Below are 23,919 nucleotides of genomic sequence, written 5' to 3'. Positions count from 1 at the left end.
GTATTTTCAGAGCACGGTGCCTTATAAAACTTTCATCAACAGGTTGTTTGTTCAAGCCTTTGCTTTATAATTTTTTTTATAGAAAATACAACAAACTTCATAGATTTCTTATTACTCTCTCTCTCTCTCTCTCTCTCTCTCTCTCTCTCTCTCTCTCTCTCTCTCTCTCTCTCTCTCTCTCAGGGGTTGGACGTTTTTCTAAAAACTCTTGAGTTGTCATAATATTTTATTTTCCTTTTCAATTTTATCTGTCAAAAGCAAATCTGTAATACGTTTCGCGTCAGAAACAAACTGTTCTCGCAGCTATTCCGTTCTTTAATTTAATTAAGAAGAGAACAAACAAACTCTTCTTTTCTGGAGTTATCAATCTCTGATATGCGCATGGCTTTTAATATTGACGTCAACGGTTAATTGACGGAAAAGGTTGTGTGACTGTTGAATTTAGCGTTTTCCCCTCAAAGGAACCTTTGCTCAAGGAGACTGTCACCTAAGAACCCCTGATGATGCTTGCTTGTGGTCCCTTTTTCAAATCGTAATTCGAGTACATTATTCAGTCATCTTTAGGATGTCAGATCTAATGCTCACCGCTTACAGAATGCCGTCGGCCCAGGTCTTCATTGCTTTCAACTTTTACTTTTTGTTCGTTCCCTGTAGCCTCTTCTCACTTAGCTGTCCAACTTCTTTAGCTTTAATTCGATCCAATTTTCATCCCCTTTCATGAGAATTCGTACATGTGAATCACCGGTTTTGTTTAACTACTTTATAATAATAATAATAATAATAATAATAATAGAACTGGCGCTCTGGATATTGAGCTTGGTATCTTTCATGCCACCGGTGCTGTTCAATGCCATAGTGAAAATCATTATAGTGTTGTTGTCGACTACTCGAATGATAAGAGACTCCTTTAGCCTTTACACTAATTCAGCTAAACTGCTGTAAATCCTAAATAGTCCAGATTGTAAGGTAGTGGATATGCTCTTTGCTAGGCATTTAAATTCACAATTATGAGGTATTCAGTTATTATTGTTTGCTGCTGAGGCAGACGGGTCCACATAGTTCTTCGCTGGGTGAGCGGGTTCCGTTCTCAGCTACCACTCTGATGGTCGCGAGTTCGAATCTCCGACCGGCCAGTAAAGAACAAGAGAAATTTGTTTCTGGTGACAGAAATTCATTCCTCGCTATAATGTGGTTCGGATTCCACAATAAGCTGTAGGCCCCGTTGCTAGGTAACCAATTGGTTCTTAGCCACGTAAAATAAATCAAATCCTTCGGGTCAGCCCTAGGAGAGCTGTTAATCAGCTCAGTGGTCTGGTTAAACTAAGATATACTTAACTTTTTTTCAGACGGGTCCACGGCTTGTTTTGACTTTCTTTTTACCATATGATTTTTATTTTGCTATAAAATTATGATTTTTTTCATTTTTGGGTATCTGCAACTATCACGTTCATTCAAGACAAGTTCGGTTAAGACCTCATTTTTTATAATTATTAATTTACTGATAAAAGGTTGTTCCCTCCGATTGCACATAATGGATAAGGTCTCTCTCTCTTTCTCCCCAGTATAAAATGTTGCCAAATTTCAGCCATATGAAAAAAATCCTGATCTTTTCCCTGTCTTACTGACGGTAAACGTGAAAAGAAATGCCTGATTTATAAGGAACCTTAAAAGAGAAAGTGAATCATTAGCCATGAATCACTCCTCGTCAGGAGGCTTTGAATTAGAGAGTGAATGGTCACTGCCTATTCATACCCTTGGAATTGTTGGATAAGAATAGGTAAATTGGGGAAGGGGATATGTATTGTAAATGTGTTTATTTGATATTTATTTGGTAGGCCATGTTTGTGAGTATGTTATATACATACAGGATTCTTCGAATTTTCTTTCGTAGCGGGCGCTCTCTCTCTCTCTCTCTCTCTCTCTCTCTCTCTCTCTCTCTCTCTCTCTCTCTCTCTCTCTCTCTATAGGCTATATATATACATACCCATACACACACACACACACACACACATATATATATATATATATATATATATATATATATATATATATATATATATATATATATATATAAATATAACCATCCTTCCTTTTATTTCGTTTCGGTGAAAAGACTTATCCATGTTAGCAATCTGGAATACAAGCACTTTGTTATAATTATCTTTTTGTCTACAACACTCCGCCCTCTCTGGAATTTGCGTCGCAAGGTTATCTCTAAAATTCACGTAAATTTCCTCGAATAACATTAAAGTGATACCTTATGTAAATATAACTAAACTTTATTATACAAGAAACTATGGCATCTCCCAGCGCCGTTTTGTTATCGAGAAATGTTCAGAATTCCTCTCTCTGGGCATTCTAGGCATTGCGAAATCCTCGCGTCTCCAGGAAGACGTCGGTGGTAATTTCTTAAGACGCCAGGTAATTTGTGCCAAGGTGTAAGACCTGACGCCGTGTGTTCTCTTGTTAAGCGCAGGATCCGACAAGACGCTTGGATCTGAAAGAAGGAAGACGATAAATTAGGACTCTCCCCTGTGGAGAAATTTATCATCCTACTATTCTCCTCCTTCCCTTCCCCTTCTTCTTCTTCATATGCTTCTTCTTTTTCTTTTTCTTCTTCTTCTTCTTGTATTCAGAGCCTTGGTTGTTGTATTTTGCTTCCTGTGTTTCTCTGTGTGTCTTCCTCTTCTTAGGTATTGTAGACCATAAGGAATATGTTCTTCAAGGTTTTGTACACCTAATGTGCAAACATTTTTGCATACATACATACATACATATATGTGTATGTATGAATGTATGTATATATATATAAATATATATTATATATATATATATATATATATATATATATATATATATATATATATATGTGTATGTATATATATATATATATATTACATTATATATATGTATGTATGTATGTATATATCACTCATGCTTAATTTGAACGCCAGTCCCCTCAGAACTGTGTAGATCAATTTAGTTAATAGGAAATTTAATGGGGCTAACGAAAGATGTAAATACATACTGTATTATATGCGTTTCCGTGTGGTATTTATGTAAGCTATTTTATTATGTATGCTTGTGAGTGTGTTGAGTATTATCATACCTATTCGCACCTCCAGTTTCCTGTCAAAAGCATAATTATATGCTTTATTCCTGTTCTCAGCTTGTATTTCTTGGGATGACTGCTACTATACCAGGGTCCCTCTATATTTTGGGTTTGACCTAGACTAATGGGCTGAATACCATGTACCCAACTCGCTGCTCAGGTCAGTCGAACCTAACGACCAGGCTTAGAATAACTTAATACAAAGCAAATAATCAGAAGAAAAACAGATTTCTTTTAAGAAAGAGGAAGCTAAGAAATTTTTATCAGGATACTGGCCTGATTTAAACCCCATTTGAGCCAAGAGACAGTGTTGGAAAGTGAAAACGAAAATACCTCCACCCTGCCCCGTACCAACTACCACTTTCGGTGTCCTGAAAAGGCGTTAGACGCATCGCTTGCTCTTCCTGAAGCTCTTGGGTAATTTGGAGGGTTAGCTGACGCCCCTCCGGGTGGAACGTCAGTGCGCGGGAGTGGCCGCCAACGGATAGGAGTTACGGCAAGAGGAAACGTGTGTTGTTTCTCTAATAGATTGTACAACACGATTCGAGCCGACCACAACTTCACTGGAACTGATAAGAAACCGAAATTTTTCTTTGTAGTTGGTGGGGAATATTTGTGGCATTTCTTTCAAGGAGGAGGAGGGAGGTCCAAGAAATGGAATGTTCCCTTTCACCTCCCCTTTCGTTAAAGCCAAAGCTTATGTGCTATCCTCCCAGCTGATATAAATGAAAATTACCTGTAATACTAAGTGATTTTATAAGAGTATCTTTATACCTATTGGCGTCCTGGAGATAACTGCCTTATATTGTGTTAGTATTACTGTTCGCTATTTTTATCTAGTTACTGTTTAGAAATGAAAATATTAATTGAAATCTATTTTCATTAATATTGGTGAGAATGGAAAGAAAAATTAGTGGACTCTGTATATGAGAAAGCAGCCTGAATTTACAAAAGAGAAAGATACCTTAATTTCGAGGTATTTTACAATTTTTCCTTATGGCAACAGAATATGGAGGAAAAAGCTCTAATTGATTTTGCGTCTGCACCATAGACAGATTTGTCGTATAAATTATATACAGATTGACAGACTTTCGAGTGCATACAGAACATTTCAACTCGAATAGAAATAACAGCTGAGGCTTTATTCGCGCTTTTAATGTTAACTATTGCTTTTCTGATCGATTCTTTAAGAGAAATAGTGGTTGAGACGTTATTCGTTCTCCTATGTTAACTATTGTTTTTCTGACTTATATTGGTGTCTAAATGTGTATATAATGATCTTATTTGTAGATTTATATTTATCGATATTTTTGTCACTCGTTTCACTTTTGTCACAAATAGGCATTTTGTTTTGGGAAAGCTGTCTTTATAAATCAGTGGTACTGAAGACTTGTTCCTTATGAATAATAATAATAATATAATAATAATAATAATAACGTTTACCTCAACCCAAAAGAGATGTGAATCCGGTGAAACTTCTGAATCGTATCGAGAGGAATTTTAATGCGAACGAAAGAAAGCATCTGTCGCTTAATCAGGACACGCCCCGCTTTATTCTTTAGCCGTGGAATTAAAACCTTTAATTAAACTGGGTAGGAACCTAAGGTTGATCTTAATTGGAACTTTTAGCGAGAGTACAGCTGTAATTATGGTTCTTCTCGGCGATCATGCGTTTTAATTTTATCTTTTTTTTTTATGTAATTTTTGTGTGTATGTCTTTGAATGCAGTTGTTCTTCGTGATTTAGTTGTTGCTTCTTTTTACGAGATTTTGAGTATACTGATATTTTTTTTGTTTGTTAAGTAAACAATAATTTTTCAAAGATTTTTTTTTTTTTTAATTTCGGATACGTTGCAATGATTTCATCACACAGCATTTATGTAATTCACCTGTTGCTTTTTTATTTAATGAGTTGCGTCGGCTTTTTCCGTGGTTTTGTCATTTATCGAGACTTTTATCGTTGTTTCGTTTCCATGACATTTTTTGTTTCTGTTTTTCCATTATTTGGTTGTTGTTCATTTCCATTAAATGAATGCTGCAGCTTTGCTGCTTTGGTGATTGGTACTTTTCCGTGGTCTGTGGTGCTGTTTTTCGCATGATTTCTTTATACGATAGTGATGAATATATTATTATTATTATTATTATTATTATTATTATTATTATTATTATTATTATTATTATTAATCTCGAGACTTCAAAGGGAAATATTACATGTGGTCATTTTGCTAAAACATTGGCCAAATGTGTGTTTTTTTAAGAGGATATGTTTGCAGAGGACGGACTCTTTAATTACCCTAAATAAACGAAATCAAAAGATGGGTTTTTGAAATTATTTAAGTGTTAGTTAATTACGACTATGAAGAATAAAAAAAAATTTCCCAAGATAATTAGCGTTTATATGTAACCGCGTATGACAAATGGAAATGTTATATTCGTAACAATAAACTAGATAACCCCAAATTGTGAGCGTGGACACGCTCCTTGCGCTCTTGCATATAACACACACACACACACACACACACACATATACACACACATGTACACACACACACATATATATATATATATATATATATATATATATATATATATTATATGTATATATATATGTGTGTGTGTGTGTAAGCATGTATGTAGGTATGTATATAGAGGTATAATTTTTAAGGCACGAAGGACAGGATTAGGTTACCTAGCATAGTAACTACCTTTAGGTGTACATCCTGTAAGCCTCCCTTTCCAGGTCACAGCTGGATGCCTATTATATTCAAAGACTTATGGGCATTCTTACGAAAGAAAGACGCAATTTTTGGACGGTTTAAGCAAGGAGAAGAGGAATTCAAAACATTCCTTATAGAAGCTTCAGTGGCCCTAATTTTTAGACGTAATGGTTTACCTTGCCACAGAAGGAGTTGGTTTCTCCTAGTGGGGTTACTGGCTGCCCTAGAGCAAGAGCCCGTACCAGAACAGGGCTGGCTTAATCTATAACGAACGATCTAAAGGGGGATTGGATAGCCCAAGGCAACCACAGTGTCCATACATTTTGCCATGGAGTGCTTGCTAAAGCCCTCAGTGTCGTGGTCGTTGGTTTGGAAGATGAATCATAACATTATTAATGCTCATTCATACATTCTTAAATATATAGAAGTTCCACTGTAGAATGCAGCTGACGGTAATGACGACCAAGTGAAAAGTATGGTCTGGATAAAAAAAAAAATTGGAACGTAGGAAAATATTTTGCTGAACTGAATGACGAGAATTTCAGTAATTGGCAGGAATGAAGCTGTTTTCAACTATCATTTTCCTAGGTATCGCTCGGAGTTGTGAGACGAGAGTGTGAATATTAAGAATGAATAGAATTCAGTTTAAAGTTTACAAGAACATTTCTGTGTAGGAAAGACACTGAAGGGCCTTCATTTCCGCATGAAATTAGATTGCAAACTCTAGTTTTAGCGACTGGCGAACTTTTTCTTTGTCATTAGTACCTTGTCGTCATTTCTAGACCTTTTATTATTAGTGGGATGGATGATGTACCTCATTTCCTCGACAGCAGACACGAGTCTTATCGCCAGTCACGTTTCGGGAATCCGGGTCTGTGAAAATTGTCACACGGACCAGTCACGAGAAATATTTGCCAAAGAATGGGGCATTATCGCAGCCTTGCAAATGTTTGATGTAACAGTGAATTGTAAATAACAGAAATAACAAGTATTCAGGGTATAGGGACATTTTTTCTTATCTATATCACAGAAATAGAAAATTAACACAAAGCAAGATAAACTGAGTCCTTGGTCTGGTGTCCAGTATGCTAAACAGGGCACGTGAAATCGTTTCCACATTTTCCATATTAGCATTTGGCCTTGTCCTTCTCCTCGTCCTTCTTTGGTCCACGAGGATTAAAATTAAAATCAGATACTGCTTCGTTCAAGAACATGAAATGATTTTGTGAAGTCACACGGGTGTACAGAAAAGGAAAGATAGCCCAAAGATAATGGACTGGAGGCAGACTAAGCCAAGAAGTTATTTGGGGGAGGAATTTAAGCTTCTGTCGTTTATTAATTTATTATTTTAAGCCTCGTTCTTTTATTATTTTACAGCTTAACTAAGAGTAAATTCGGAAGTGACAGTAGCATCTAAAGCATCAGTAATAGTAGTAATAGTACTAGTTTCTTTTGTTGCTACAATATAATTTATCTTCTTATCGTCGCCTTTTTCCAGTGAAATAGTCATACTTTATATTATTTTCTCTGAACATTTAAAAAATCTTAGGCTCACAGTTTTAGTGTTTATTTTTTTTTAAGATTAGCAGAGGTGATGAGATTACTTAAGAGCGGATAAGTTCCATTATTTCAGGCCATGGGGGTAAGGTTTTAAAGTTAGCGATATAATTCATTAGAATAAAATTCTTTGAACATTATACCTATCTAATCCCTAAACTTTGAAAAAGAATTGCAAGGCCGATTTTCCATGGTGTTCGGTGGGTAGAAGATGTTCGAGGACAGCCTATTTCCTTAAGTCAAGGCTAGGTCCATTCAGAAAGATTATTTTATTTAAAAAGAATTATAAAACGATCCACATGTTTCCTTAAATTTCTGCTGCAATTTATTTGACTGTGGATGAACTGTCTTTATGTTTCATATTACTTGGAAAAAATAAGCTCTATTAATATTGATATAACGAAAGTAAAAATATGTTGTTCTGTTTTCTAATATTGTTGTAACGAGAGAAAAAATATATTGTTCTCTTATTTAGTATTGCTATAACGAAAGAAAAAAATGTATTGTTCTTTTTCCTAATATTGTTTTAACAAAAGGAAAAGTATCTTGTTCTCTTTCTTGATATTGTTATGACAAAAGGAAAAGTATCTTGTTCGATTTCTTAATATTGTTGTAACGAAGATGTCTGTTACGAACAATACTAAAGTGTTCGATGCAGACTGCTTCACTCATGATACATTCATCTTAAATGCACGCCTTAATATTTTGAATTGTTATACACCTGGCCATCGTTCATCCAGTGCCATTCGAGTCCTTGGGATCTGTACACCATCTGGATAAAGAAAATAAATAAATAACAAAAACGCCCACTCGTATTTGTGAATAATGGAAGGCAGCTGATTTATGGATTATGAAGATGAATATTTTAAATATTTTTTTCGAGATGCAGCTAATGGATGGGTTATAAAATTCAAGGTTTTTAGTTTTCTTTAAAAGAAAACTATTGTGCCGGGTTTGTCTGTCCGCCCGCACATTTTTCGTCCGCCCTCAGATCTTAAAAACTACTGAGGCTAGAGGGCCGCCAATTGGTATGTTGATCATTCACCATCCAATCATAAATCATACCAAATTGCAGCCCTCTAGCCTCAGTAGTTTTTATTTTATTTAAGGTTAAAGTTCGTGCTTCTGGCAGCGATATAAGATTGGCCACCACCTGGCCGTGGTTTAAAGTTTCATGGGCTGCGGCTCATACAGCATTATACCGAGACCACCGAAAAATAGATCTATTTTCCGTGGCCTTGATTATAAGATGTACTGAAAACTCGATTGCGGCGAAGAAACTTCGGTGCATATTTTACTTGTTTATTATTTTTTTTTCGAGAGACAGCTAATATATGGATTATAAAACTGAAGATTTTAATTTTTTTTTTATGTCTTGCAAAATCATTATTTTGACTTAGCGTTATTCGAATATACAGCAAAATCATTATTTTGACTTAGCGTTATTCGAATATACAGCTTTGCAGTTACCGGAATTGCTGAGAAATTTACCATCAGCCCATTTAAAGAAACTATACATTTTATGTGAATGTAAGGTGTACGTATGGTTTCTTGTTTATTTTCTCTATGTTCTGAAACCCATTGAAGTTTTAACATGCCATCCAGAAGTTGTCTTGGGTGTGGCCTCGGTTGTATCAGACTATAAATAGAGGACTATTTTAACTGACGCGCGACTATTATGGGAAGAGGGACCTCCTTTCAAACAGCGTACAATTATCCTCTTAGGGAAATGTAAGAAGAGCTAGATCAAAGACGCCGATGAGGGGTAACATTTGTGCGCGAAAATTCAATTTACTTTAACAAAGGTGAAAATGAGGCGTTGCTTACAACTTAATAAACGTTGGCTTGTTAATATTGTTTTGAGCATATCACTTAGCAGGCTGGATACCTTTATACTCGTTCCTTCATCTTTTATTCGAAAAACTCTCTCTCTCTCTCTCTCTCTCTCTCTCTCTCTCTCTCTCTCTCTCTCAAGAAGAGCTCATACTGAAAGATTTCTTTCGAATGCAATCGTGTCCTGCATCTTGAAATGTTATGTCGGTTATGACGAATGACGTTGTTGATTTTGATAAATTACGGTCGCTGTGGATTATATTAATTTGATTTCCATGACATTCAGTATGTAAACAGATCCTTTGCATGTTCGAAAAGTGTCAAGAGATGCAAACTATAGAAGAGAGATTTAAGCTCGGGCATCTCTGTGAAAGGGAATCGCTTGGGAAATAATGCCTTTGACATTATGAATATAGTCTGAGATTATATATAACTTAAATTTAAAAGATTAAAGAACGTTACGGCAGCTAGTGACACGGAGTGAAGGTTTTGAGTGGGCCTATGGGACAAACGCAAGGATATGTAAAAGTACTGGGGAGTGACGTGCTAATGAAGCGATTTATATCTTCCCGTCGTTGTCAACTGAATCAGCATTTCAGTGAGGACTTTGAATTTTGATGTTTTCTTAACCGTTTCCACCGTTTAGAAACAGAGCCCCTCTGGAGTTGTTTATACATGTATCATAATAATATGGTTCAACTCGTTGCCATATAATTTTCTTGTGTTACAACAATAGGCTGCGGACAATAAACTCCTCACTTAAATTGCCATCGTTCAGCCCGGGTAAGCTTCGCCTATCACTGGCCTTTATATAAGAATGAAGAATTAGGTACCTCGGTCCAAGCTCCGGATTTGTTGTCTGGACTCCCTTATATATTGGTGTCATTTTGACGGTATGGTTATATTAGTACGTACATGAGATATTAATTCATGTATGTATATCTCCGACCGCATGCATACATAAGAAGATTAATCTTGTTAAGAAAAATCACACTTCCTGAGGCCCAAGCCCCTCTTTGTCAACCTTCCAAGGGGGTATGGAAAGCGTAAGAAGAACGTATTATGGCCTCCGTGGGGGTTACAATTGTCCTCCTGGGGTGCGTATGGAGAGTCTCTAGAAGAGCAGATGCTTTGCCTGAGAAATTTTTGGGTAGGTGGAATGGTAACCCCTACCCTTGAAGGCATCTGACCAAATGGGTGAAACCCATAGAGTACACAGTGTATAATTATTAAAAAAATAGTTAGACTTGGTGATTTGATTTCATTATATAGTTATTTCGTAATTTTTTTAGAGAGTGATATATTAAGAAGGGCTTTAGAATATTGCCAGTGGTATTAAAGTAATAAATGAAGATTCTCCTTAACTGAAAGCTGTCTTCAAACGGCCTTCAGCTCGCGAAACCGTCCAGTGAGTATTTGTAAACATTAGGTTTAATTTCTATCCCATCAGAAGACTTCGTCGACACAATAGGTGATTTTTCGTACTTTTCATTTTCACGCCTTTTAAGACCCACCTGTGGCCTTTTAACCTTCCGACGGTGTTAACTTTCCATTCGCCAGCATTTCACGGTTGGAGGCGTAATTTTCCACATACCTTTTTAATCTTTTAAAAATGGCTAATTGCGTATTCAAAATTGGCTTCGGAATGTCTTTCGATTTCACGGGAAGCCTAAGTTTTAAAGGGCTTTCATAGTGCAAAGATTTTATTTGATATTTATTCTTCACATTTTTATTATTTTTCGCAAAATTGTCTGTTAAATTTCGTTCAGTTTACTAAGTATTAGATTCTCTCTCTCTCTCTCTCTCTCTCTCTCTCTCTCTCTCTCTCTCTCTCTCTCTCTCTCAATTTTTGTAATTTATTCTGCCATTTGAAATCTGTAGCTAATGAATAGCCTTCATGTCATATTAACTATATCTAAATAGTGAAGTTTTGATAACCATACTTATTAGGAATCAGAAACTGCAGGCGCAGTGTTTTCTCTTTTAGATTTCTGTAAAAGAAAACTGTTGTGCTGGCTTTGTCTGTCCGTCCGCACTTTTTTCTGTCCGCACTTTTTCTGTCCGCCTTCAGATCTTAAAAATTACAGAGGCTAGAGGGCTGCAAATTGGTATATTTATAACCCACCCTCCAATCATCAAGCATACCAAATTGCAGCCCTCTAGCCGCAGTAATTTTTTTATTTTATTTAAGGTTAAAGTTAGCCATAATTGTGCTTCTGGCAACGATATAGGATAGGCGACCACCAGGCCGTGGTTAAAGATTCATGGGCCGCGGCTCATACAGCAGTATACCGAGACCACCGAAAGATAGATCTATTTTCGGCGGCCTTGAGTATACGCTGTACAGAAAACTCGATTGCGTCGAAAAAACTTCGGCGCATTTTTTACTTGTTTCATTGTTATATTTGTTATTTTGGTCAACCGTATTTGGAAGTCTCTCTTTCAAAGTGTAAAACTAAAGGAAGGTCTTCCCAGAGAATATGTACGGATGAAAATGCTCTTTAAAGTTTCATGTGCCATGCAGCGTTGTCCTATAGACCTATAGGTTTTGTGGCTTGCGTTGCTGTTTTAAGGAGGCAATTATTCCTTTTATTTAGTAAATTTACCTATTTATGTATCAATTTATCCATCCATTTGCTCTCCCTTGGCTAGTGTATGGGCTATTTCTTTTAAAAGAGCTTGCTTTGTAAGTCAGTGATAATTTTAGGCTTACGCCTAATATATGTTGATTCATTTTGAGATAATAATAATAATAATAATAATAATAATAATAATAATAATAATAATAATAATAACCCGGAACCCCGCACTATAAAAACCACCCAGTCGAATACGAAGACTGTGATAAAAAAAAAAGTAATAATAATAATAAGGCTTGCATTGCTGTTTTAAGGGGGCTAATTATCCATCCGTTTGCTTTTTCTCTGTTAGCGTGTAGGCTCTCTCTTGTAAGAGAGCTTGCTTTGAAAGTCAGTGATATTTTAGGCTTGCTCCAAATATATGTTTATTCATTATGAAATATAATAATAATAATAATAATAATAATAATAATAATAATAATAATAATAATTATAATAATAATAATAATAATAATGGGTTTGTACAGAGGTATTCTAGGTGAAAATGCGTATTCTTTTATCCATTTCTCCTCTCTGTTTCTAACTAAACTTTTATTGCCGCAGCCTGACTCCAATAAGGATCTTCCAATATCGTAGCCTTAAAGCCGAAAGAAGTCCAGCGTCGTGTCAAGAGCTGCAGATAATGTCAGTCTGCCCCGAAGTAAATAACCATGCTAATTGCAGTCGACCGAGTAGGTCTGGGTCATACAAATAGTCATTAGAGGTCATTTTACATGTGTTAATTACCGAGTCAATAGACCGTAATGGCCTTTAAGGACACAGCTTTCTTGCAAGGGTCCTTGTAGAAAAAATATCGTTTAGGTCTTGAATTTAGTGAAATTTATTCTTTTTCTCGTAAGGATAAAGTGGCCCTGTTTTCGGTAAGAAACTATTTTCCCAATTCCGAATCGTGTTGCAACAGCTGATGATTTTGTGGGAAAATTTAGTGTTTATCTTCAGATACCCCAGCTGGCTTTCTTAGAATCCCGAGAACCAGAATTGTCAATTGTATTATGTGACGAAGCAAAATACTACCAATTTCCTCACGTTTCCATGTAGAAGACGATGATGAACACGGCTGCTGTTAATGTGTATAGACAAGTAACGAAGAAATGATGTCTCGGCTATTTCCTCTCTGCTGTTTATCTACGCAGCAAAGACTTCGGTGCTTGTATACACTCGTCAGAAGCTTGTAAGTGATTTCGTGGAACATCTTACACTTGTGGTGTGATTTCTTATTATTAGCCTTAAAATTAAAACTTGCAACTGTCTTATCCAGCTGTAGCTGTTTCGTGCTAGGAAAGGGGTCTGGAGTGAAGTAAATTAGAAAATTCAGTCAGTGCTGTTTCCGGAATTTGTGTTGCATTTTTTATACAACTGTGTAGGAATAACCTGTTTATTGTGTTCGTGTAAGAGTGAGCGTTCCTTTCATTTTAAAAGAGGACCGCTCTTTTGTACCATGAAAATCTGACGATGTTGTTGTTCTACCTTTTTCTCTCGCTTCTTTTGGGGAGAGGGGGTCACCTGTTCCTTTCCCTAGGAATACAGGTTGTAAAATTTTTTCATGTAATAAAAAAAAAAAGAATTTCTCAAGGATCTGTTTTTGTAAAGATACCTCGTAAAAGTTTTCTTGGAGCCAATTCACTAACAATTACGTTTGAAAGACGTCACATATTTCATACCATTTTCAACCGGAGGTAGATTATACCTTGATAAAACGTTTTGCAATAAAAAATCGATAGTCCATCGTCATTGTCATTCAATTGAAGCATTTCTTTGAAGTTCTTTCCGATGTGACACTTGACTGCGGGTAGAGTATTATCACTTTGTCACGTAACAATCTTCCGAGCAAGGATCTTGCGTCACGTTTTCTATCTTATAGGATGGCCCGGTGTTCCCCAATTCCGTCATCCTTGGCAGAGCACCCTTGGCCACTCCTCTCTAACCTCTCCTGCCTTAGGCCTCTTTCTCGGAAGACCTGGCTCGAGATCGTTCTGTTATCACTCGAAGTGCGTCATTGGTTCTGAAGATCTCGTTCACGAGATGATTCTTGATATGTCATGGTTAAGTGATCAGATTAGATCACGATCACACTTACTTGGAAGTCCTTCCTAGTTCTTTGCTTGATCTTACTGTATGTGATGTATTCCTTTGAAGTAACGGAAGAATGTTTATTTTAGGTGAATTGATGTAGATATTGGCGTGTGCTCATAATGCAGTAAATTAGAAAGATGTTCTTTATTTACAAACTAATGAAAATATTATGCATTTGCATATACAGATAGCAAGTGACAGATGGTTCTTTTGTTAATAATACAGTAATAGTAACGTGATTTTACGGTAAAAAAAAATAAAATGGCCAGATTTTATGTATTGTAATTTTTGAGTTCCGTTCATAGTAAGTCTAAAATGTTCATGGATGCTGGCTAATTTACACAAATTGTCATGATAAATTGCTTTTCATACTTTTATGTGTTCTTGCCACCTCGACCTATACCTAAAACTTTCTTTTAACAATAAGTACTAGCAAAATAAATTTTAGTACATTACGATCCGTAATATGTGTTTGTGCGTCTACAGGAAGCTTGCAGGAAAATTAACACTGTTTGAAATCCAAATTTCGATTGAGAAAGGAAAATTTCTACAGGTAATTCATGCCAAGAACGGTCCATAAAGTGATATTGCAAAGATTTTTCTGTAAACTGGAGAACTTAAATTCTGGTAATCATTTTTAATTCTGTCGCATTGCTCTTGATTAATATTCTTGTATAATTAGCTTTATTGTCCTCAATAGGTATAGGACTCTCTCTCTCTCTCTCTCTCTCTCTCTCTCTCTCTCTCTCTCTCTCTCTCTCTCTCTCTCTCTCTCTCTCTCTCTCTCCTCGTTCTATCCTCTGGCCGCTTTAAAAACCTAGTATGCCTCATTGAACTAACCAGTGTATTATGTACTTGGTTGTTAGTAACTGTTGTTGGTCGTAGCTAGTGTGATAAAAAAGGGAGAGAGAGAAAAATTAAGGGTCTCTTCGAGTTAATCATCACCCCATCTTCGTGAATCGTTTATGAAATATTCTCTCCCACTGCAGGATTAAACTGTTCGGTAAAATACAGTATAAGGTCAACTTCTCCGAAGGCTGGCACTTCCGTAAATATTTCAGTTCGAATTCGGAGTAGTTTTTCCTCAAGCGCAATTGAAATCATTCGAAAAGGGTAGCGTTTCTTTCGAAAGCTTAGTTTCCTATATTAAATTGGAGAATTGAAGAATTTTACCAGAACCGTTTCGGTGATTATGTAACCACAAAGAAGCTGAACTTTGAGGAATAATAAGTCCTTCATGGAAGAAGTTATAGAAAAATAAGAAGAAATCTAACTCCTTATGATAACCATGTCCACCCCAAATCGTGAACTCGGAGATTAAAGGTTATTGACCCTAAACCCAATGAACTTGTTTAACCTCCAAAAATCCTTGACTTAGCCATGTTTAGGTTCTGTCATGTCAGATAAGAACTGGACAGTCACTAGACGCTAAATAGGCCCCATCAAGGATCCAGTATCAAGGATCAAGTGGTAGGATGTCTCTTTGGATTACTCCTAACATCTCTTGGATTTAGGTCTTAGAGGTTAAGGAACTTTGGTCATTCTCCCTGCGCTTAATGGCATCGCCTTTTCACCAACATGGGATGGTTGGTCTGTTGGTTTCTTTTCGTCATGTCGAAGGATCTATTTTGAATTCTCATGTTAATAATTTCAAAATATGATTTAATTAAAATGTAATTTCATTTATCAAAATATGATTTAATTAAAATGTAATTTCATTTATCAAAATATGATTTAATTAAAATATGACTTAATTAATCTGCTTACATCAAAATTAAAATATGACTTAATTAATCTGCTTACATCAACCATATGTCAGTCCAAAGGATGAGAATCCTTTTAATTTGAAGTTTGGAAGGTAGTCTTTTCTGCTTCTTCCCCGTCTGCTTCTCAGCTTCTGTTTTTCCTGATCCTTGTAATCTTCCATTTCCCAAGAAGGTGGACTATTTTTGGGTTAGGCGGACCACTTTTTTTTTTTTTTTAACCATTTCAATTTTGTTTCCATCCGCGTTAATGTTCTTAAAAGTTATTTGGTTTGTATGGCTCTCCGTTCTCTACATTCATCCCTTGCCTTAGATTTTCCAAAACTTATCATACACCAAATTTATATTTTTAATGTTACCGTAGTGTGGGATATGAAGGTAAAAAAATCGAAATAATTCTTTCTATATAAACTTTACACATATCAAAAGGATATTTGCCTAGCTAAGTAAATCAGTAAGGGTAGAGTTTTAGGTACAGTGTAATCTTTAGGGACCAAATACCATTTCGTTTTGTAGTTTGTACAGTATAATTTGGTAGCTTGTATGTCCGGCCACTAACGACAGATAAGTACATCTCCTGTGTATTTTGACGGCTCTCTTCGTTACTCTGATCTTGTTTTTAGAGGAGCAAAATTTAGTCATCCTAAGTTTTTTTCGAGAAGCATTGAGGAAGAGAACCGTGACAAAGAGTGTTGTGCTTGTGATTATCTGTTTGTGCTTTTACCAACATTCGCTTATACCTTTTATGGGTAACGTAAATTAACCATTAAATGAATCATTTTTATTTTCGACCATTCCCCTTAAACTCCGTCATCTTCGGGACGCCTGTCACATTAGATTTATGCTGTTACGTAAAAAAACAAAATAAATAAATAACTGTACTTCCAACGTATCGCGTCTGCGTTGTTGCAAATCATTGGTTTTGCCTTTCATGACTTTTAATTCCCTGGACAATCCCTTCCAACCCGCAGATTCCATACACAAACGCTAAGCACCCGTAACAAACACCTCTCGTCAAACCCCATTCACGTATCCATGACCGAGAAGATGGAATTGCGTCAAGAATCAACGTCCAAAGAATCAGTTGGCTTTTATGACTTCTAATCCCAATGCAAATCCGTATGCAAATCCCCTCTAACCCGCAGATTCCATAATACAAAAGCTAACCACCCGTAACAAACACCTCCCATCAAACCCCATTCACGTATCCATGACCGAGGAGAAGGAATTGCGTCAAGAATCAGCCACCAGATAAAAGCAAATCCTTCAGCCGTCTGCCCCGTGTGCTCATGCGTATGTATGTCTGCTCGCATGCTTGGGAAAGACCGGGCTTCATCATCGTCTTGAGACGGGCCCACTTGACACCATTTTCGACCTGCCTTCTCTTCCTTTATACCCCCCCACTCCCCCCTCCCTCCTGCCACATCTCCCTAGGCCAACGCCTTCCCGTTCTCCGTTTCTTCTTTCCTTTCTGTCTTCTTTTTTTCTTCTTCTTTCTCTTCATCTACTCTTCCTTTACGTTCCTCCCCTTCCCCCATGGGCCAATGCCTTCCCGTTCTTCGTTTCTTCATTTCTTTCTGTCTTCTTTTTTCCTTCTTCTTTCTCTTCTACTCTTCCTTTACGTTCCTCCCCTTCCCCCATGGACCAACGCCTTCACGTTCTACGTTTTTTCTTTCTTTTGTGTCTTCTTCTTCTTCCTTTACGTTCCTCCCCTTCGCCTGTGGGCCAACGCCTTCCCGTTCTTCGTTGTTTCTTTCTTTTGTGTCTTCTTCTTCCTTTACGTTCCTCCCGTTCGCCTGTGGGCCAACGCCTTCCCGTTCTTCGTTCTTTCTTTCCTTTCTGTCGTCTTCTTCTTCTTCTTCTTTCAAGAGGTGCGGTTCTCGAAGTTCTCACAGCACTTGTGCCCATCTGGGAGTTCATCAAGTCTGCGAAGGGGGTGAGGGGATATCTCTCTTAGATTCCACCAGTGTTTGAATAGTAATAAAAGATAATAAACACTGATGTCTCGGGTGTAGTGCTTGCTCTAGGTGCCTTTGAAGCCTTCTGTACAGTGTTCAGCGATAGAAAACGGGGAGAGTGACCTTGCTTCAACCTCATGTTAAATTTCGCGAATTTGATCTGACCTCGGCCATTGTAAATCAATAAATGGCTGATTGCAGCGGTTGTAAAGTAATGTCTGCCTGTTCTTGTTTAAAAAATACTGATATTTCGTGAGGCGAGAATAGTTGAGAATTTTAATTACTTTAAAAGTTAATTATTATCGTATGTTACGTTATATATATATATATATATATATATATATATATATATATATATATATATATATATATATATATATATATGTATATATATACACATATATAGATTATATATATTTGTGTGTTATATATAAAACATGCTAAAATTGAACAGATTCATTTTTAGATTTTTAGAAAGCGGGCGCTTATGTAAACCTGTTAAGAATATTCTAATAAGAAATTGTCTTATGTTTATGTGAAAGCCATGTTAGAATATAGAACTCAAAAGATAACCCAATTTAGTCGTATCTCTTCATAAAGATTATTGTTAGACTTATCTTTTCTACCCTGACTAGGCATTTTATCAGCATGGAAAAGAAAATCGAGAGAGGAGAGTTGATTCGTTACAAAGCAGGATGATAAGTTCCGTTTTTATTACTTTTCTGCAAACTGGTATGTGGATCGTCCACCCTCCAATCATCAAACATACCAAATTGCAGCCCTCTAGCCTCAGTAGTTTTTATTTTATTTAAGATTAAAGTTAGCCATAATCGTGCTTCTGGCAACGATATAGGGTAGGCCACCACCGGGCCGTGGTTAAAGTTTCATGGGCCACGGCTCGTACAGCATTATACCGTGACCACCGAAAGATAGATTTGTTTTCGATGGTCTTGATTATACGCTGTAGCGGCTGTGCACAAAACTCGATTGCGCCGAAGAGACTTCGGCGCATTTTTTACTTGTTTTATTCAGTTCTCCCTTGGCAAAACAGTCGATTGGTTTGAGCAACGATTTCCGAAGCTGAGAATAAAAATAATGGCTGCGATAACGCATTAATCATAACTTTCGGTGCTTCATATGTCTCCTGTGTTTTGAAGGCATAGTTATAAAACGGAGGAATGTAATTATGTCATTAGAAAATGGACAATTTTCTTGGACAAAACTCACAATCTTTGGGAAAACTAAATAACGAAAGTTGAAGGTGTTCAAAGATAGTAAATTTGGCAGTAAATTTGGCAGAAATACACGCAGTAGGACAAAATAAAAAATGGCGTAAATTTGATACCGTAATAAATTTATTATTAAGGATATATTCTGAATTGTTGTACGCCACGATTATAAAACTGTCAGACTTTCGGAAAATTTAAAAATATGTGGGCTTTGAAAAATCAGCTTCGAATAATTGTAGACTTTGGTAAATACCAATAACATTAATTATAGTTTGCGATAATGAATCACTACTGTAATCACATATTTCGATAATCAACCGATACAGTAATCACAGACTGGGCAGAGTAATGACTGTCATACTTCAGAAGGCGGATACAGACGACTTACAAATTGATCGGGAAATTTAATTCTTTCTTTATTTACGTCGTTTTATGAAGGGTATTTACGGTTGACCACCGCTTGACCTGTAGTACGTGACCTGTAGTGTAGTCAGTGAGGGGGACTCTCTCTCTCTCTCTCTCTCTCTCTCTCTCTCTCTCTCTCTCTCTCATTCATAAATAAGAGCGTAGTTGTTGGTGAAAATAACTAGAGGAGTTCCCATCTCTCTCTCTCTCTCTCTCTCTCTCTCTCTCTCTCTCACAAACACACACACACAAACACACACACACACACACACACGTATAAATAAGAGCGTAATTGTTGGCGAAAATAACTAAAGAGTTCCCATGTCTTTGTTCTCTCTCTCTCATTCATAAATAAGAGCGTAATTGTTGGTGAAAATAACTAAAGGAGTTCTCATGCAATATCAGTGCCCTGTATCTTCAAGGGAGTGGTTTCAACATCTAGTCGTCCTGTTTGCCAGGATCTGAACACTTGACCCTTACAAATCTCATATCCCTTTCCGATTTCTTCTACTGTATAACAAAGTATCAGTATCTAACTTATTATCACATCTCAACGGCTCTTAAACGTTTGGGCCACTCAGATTCTCTTGTGGCTTTAGCTGGTTTTGTGATTTTAAAGTTATTATTTTTTTATGCAAATTAAAGCGTGATTCATTGTTAGTTTTCACTTTATCTGAAATTTGATCTTCCATGTCGCGTTTTCTTATATTTTATAGCATTTATCAGTGTGAAAAGTATACACCAGAGCTACTTCATAGATCCCTTCAGGATAACCGTTATCCCGAGCCAACTTCTTACAAATTTTTCTTTTCGTTCAAAGGACTCAAAAAAAGAACTTAGATAACCTAGTTTGGGTGGGGAAGGTCCAGATGGGATTTTCACATCATTTTGCAGTTAGGCTTGTAGAGTCCTTTCTCCCAGACTCAAGAGTGATAAAATTTTATCACTCTTGCCTTCAGAAAGTATTCATCCACAAAAACGGATACTATACAGTACAGCTCATGTTCCATGTAATTGTATTGTACAACTAATAATGGCAAACACAAGCTTTCTTTTCATAGCTGATAGAAAACTAGATATTGTTCGTTAGCTTCCTTTTACTACGGATATGGTGTTTTTAATTATATCTGTTTTTGTTCTACCATTACTGGAAAACTGCGCTTCTTTCTGGGTACTGTCAGATTTCAGGAGTCTTTATCTTTTAGAAGGGTAAATGAAATTTAGTCCATTGTAAAACATCGAGTTTAACCACTTTATTTCAAAATTAAGTTTTCATGAGTGCTTTTTCACCTGCGCCCCAAGAGTGAGTTTGTGCTGTTCATAGCAGATGCCCGCATCCATATGCTATTGAGGTGCCACGTTGCCCCACGGTCCAGTACTAGAAGTTCTTTATTCCTTGCGTTTCCTTTTTTATATAGATATTTATTAATTTGTTAACTTTTATTTAACTTTATTTTCTTCTTTCTGTTTTCTCTTTTTCATGCTTAGGCATTCGTCTCTGTAGAAGCTTGCTTTGCGAGTCAAATGGTCTTTTGATTTTTGTGTGTACGAATGTTCACTTGTGTTGAATAGTAGTAACAGTAATAATTATTGTAAAATCGGATGGTAGGTTTCGATCCAGAACCCGATTCACTGTTAACATCCAAAAGCAATTAGCTTATTTGTTCGGTGTTGTCCTTGTACTTGATTTCTTCGAATACTCATTCCACTTGAGATCTGGACTGTAGGCTAATGCAAATAAGTTTAAGATTATGTTCATTATTTACGTTAATTGATGAATTGTTATTCTGTATGCAAGTGGTTCCAGTAAAACCTTACTTCAAGGAGAGCTATCTTTATAGGCAATCGACAATGAAATACCCTTGAATTAAAGCTTCGTTAATTATGCACAAGTGCTAATGTTGCGGCTGCGGTGCCACGTCATGACACTCCTGTGATTAATAATTACTTATACCCAATTAACGAATTTTTTTGGCGCCGAAACCCAACACCATAAATCATTCTTGAATGTGAAAACAACCCAAGGTGAAAACTCTAATCAGTCACCATTAGACGCCTCTCCCGTGGTCAATGGGTATTAAGAGATAAGTGAATTTCGTCCATATATGTTCGACCACCGGCACCTTTTAACGAGCAAGACAAACGGCGTTCTCTTAGCCTTTACCTGCTCCTTTGACGAGGGACGCTCGGATGGCTAAATTGACTCGACCTTTGTGATCAATAATGCCGACGGAACCTTTCATAGCTGTTAGATTTTCACCCCTACAAATGGAAAGGTTATGGTGTGCTGCTGTCGATGTTAGAAAAGAAAAAGAAAAAAAAAGCTTGCAATATGAGGAGTACGAAATAGTTTTAGGCCTGCTCAGATTAGGTGCCGGAGAAAATTTAAAAACAAATATACAGTAATCAGTCATTCTTAATTAATGTGCAAAGAATGATGAAATCTTGCTTCATCACCAGGGATCGTGTTTTTTTTTTTTTTATTGTTTTGGGCATCCTAAATTAGATTTCATAGTGACAGCTTTTTCAGACTTTACCCAACAAAATCATGAAAATTCTTCTCGCATTAGACTAACTGGGCTGGTTTTTAATGGTACGCGTTAGAGTATATTCTTGCAAAGATTCTCTTTATTAGGCTTCACCAGACCTTTCACATAAGTGTATTTTTTAAATAATTACACTTCATAAAAGATCTGGCATGGAAAAGGAGGCTCTTGGGCTAAAAAAAAAAAAAAAAAAAAACTGATACCAAGCTGAAAATACGCGTTACTTCGTTTTTGTAATTTCACTCAACGTTGTCAGTTTTTTTTCGCATAAAGTAAAAATTTATTACTTTATTTTTGTGGAAACGATATTTTTTTTCTGTCAAGATTGTTCAACCTTTGGGTTGTCATTGCTAATTTTCTTTGAATTTTCCTCTCCAGAAAACTAGATTTAACCTTCTAATTGGCTTGAAAGGCCTGTATATTTATGGAGGTAAAATCCAAATATCGGTACACTAAAGCTTACAGAGTTTTTTGGTAACCTTTTCGCGAAGTTAATAGAAAACCTGTGGTGTGTTTTTTGAAGATTTCATAACAGATAATTACTTCATTGTTAAAATTACTGAACGGTTAGTGTCGAGTTTGCGCCTCTTACCTATTTTATTTTCAATTGAGTAATCGCAAGCCATCAGTCTTTCCATTGAAATTGCTTATGAAACTTGTAAGCCTGTGAATACTGTCTGCAATATATGTAACTCAAGAAGAGTTTTGAAAATTTCATTATTATTATTATTATTATTATTATTATTATTATTATTATTATTATTATTATTATTATTATTATTATTATTATTATTATTATTATTTGACAATTAAATCCACAGTTATGTATGGGTACAAATATGTTTAGAAATAAATCTAAACAGAACTTCCGGAAATCTATTTAGATTTATTTTTAAGTAAATTTGTACCCATACGTAACTGTGGATTTTTTCTGCAATGCAAGACTCATGCTACTATTATTATTATTATTATTATTATTATTATTATTATTATTATTATTATTATTATTATTATTATTATTATTATTATTATTATTTAAAAAAATACTCATAGTAGCATGAGTCTTGAAATGAAGAAAAAATACACAGTTACGTATGTGTACATATAGTTAAAAATAAATCTCTACGGAGAGCTTTCGGAGAATCTGTTCGCGTCCCCTTTTCAACTGAACAGGGGAATCGAACAGATTCCCGAAAGCTATCTGTAGAGATATATTTTTTAATATATGTACCCATACATAACTGTGGATTTGTTTTCCATTATTATTATTTTTTTTTCTTTGTCTATCACAGTCATCCTATTCAACTGGGTGGTTTTTATAGTGTGGGGTTCCGGGTTGCATCCTGCCTCCTTAGGAGTCCATCACTTTTCTCACTATGTGCGCTGTTTCTAGTAGCACACTTTTCTGCACGAGTCCTGGAGCTACTTCGGCATCTAGTTTTTCCAGATTCCTTTTCAGGGATCTTGGTATCGTGCCTAGTGTTCCTGTGAGTATGGGTACAATTTCCACTGGCATATTCCATATCCTTCTTATTTCGATTTTCATTATTATTATTATTATTATTATTATTATTATTATTATTATTATTATTATTATTTCCTATGAAACTGAATTTTTGCTAATTTTACTTTTTATTCCGCAGCTGAGGCTCCGTGGTCAACAACCCAGCACCACCACCGCGCGAGGCGGTTCTTGTATTCCCAGCGATACAGCATCGAAGTCCTGGTCGTGGTGGACAACAAGATGGCGCGGTATCATGGCAAGCACGTCAACCAGTACGTCTTGACGCTGATGTCTGTGGTAAGTCATTCTCTGCTTCTGTTCATAAGCTGACAAGGTCTGTGTAGACGAATATAAATTGGAGAACGAACAACAGACTTTCATTCTTGTTAGTTGTTGAACGAACGATGTAACTTTCTAGGAAGAACTTGCAAACTTGATTATCTGCCTGTCTTTATGTCCATATATATATATATATATATATATATATATATATATATATATATATATATATATATATATATATATATATATATATATATATATATATATATATATAAAGAGCCTCGATGGCCAAGTTGTTAAAG

At 36.1% G+C, this 23,919-nt stretch overlaps 1 protein-coding gene across 4 annotated transcripts in view; it reads left to right on the top strand.

Annotated features, from left to right (window-relative positions):
• Positions 1-23,919, top strand: part of AdamTS-A (ADAM metallopeptidase with thrombospondin type 1 motif A) — a 712,259-nt gene that overhangs the window by 597,397 nt on the left and 90,943 nt on the right. For all 4 annotated transcript variants that reach the window (XM_067124504.1, XM_067124503.1, XM_067124502.1 and 1 more), the window contains exon 5: positions 23,475-23,632. In XM_067124504.1, the coding sequence (XP_066980605.1) occupies positions 23,475-23,632 (158 nt within the window). The remainder of the gene's footprint in view (positions 1-23,474; positions 23,633-23,919) is intronic.

Source organism: Macrobrachium rosenbergii, chromosome 22 (genome assembly GCF_040412425.1).
Source record: "Macrobrachium rosenbergii isolate ZJJX-2024 chromosome 22, ASM4041242v1, whole genome shotgun sequence".
NCBI classification, from domain to species: Eukaryota; Metazoa; Arthropoda; class Malacostraca; order Decapoda; family Palaemonidae; genus Macrobrachium; species Macrobrachium rosenbergii.
This window is presented reverse-complemented; position numbering and strand designations above follow the sequence as displayed.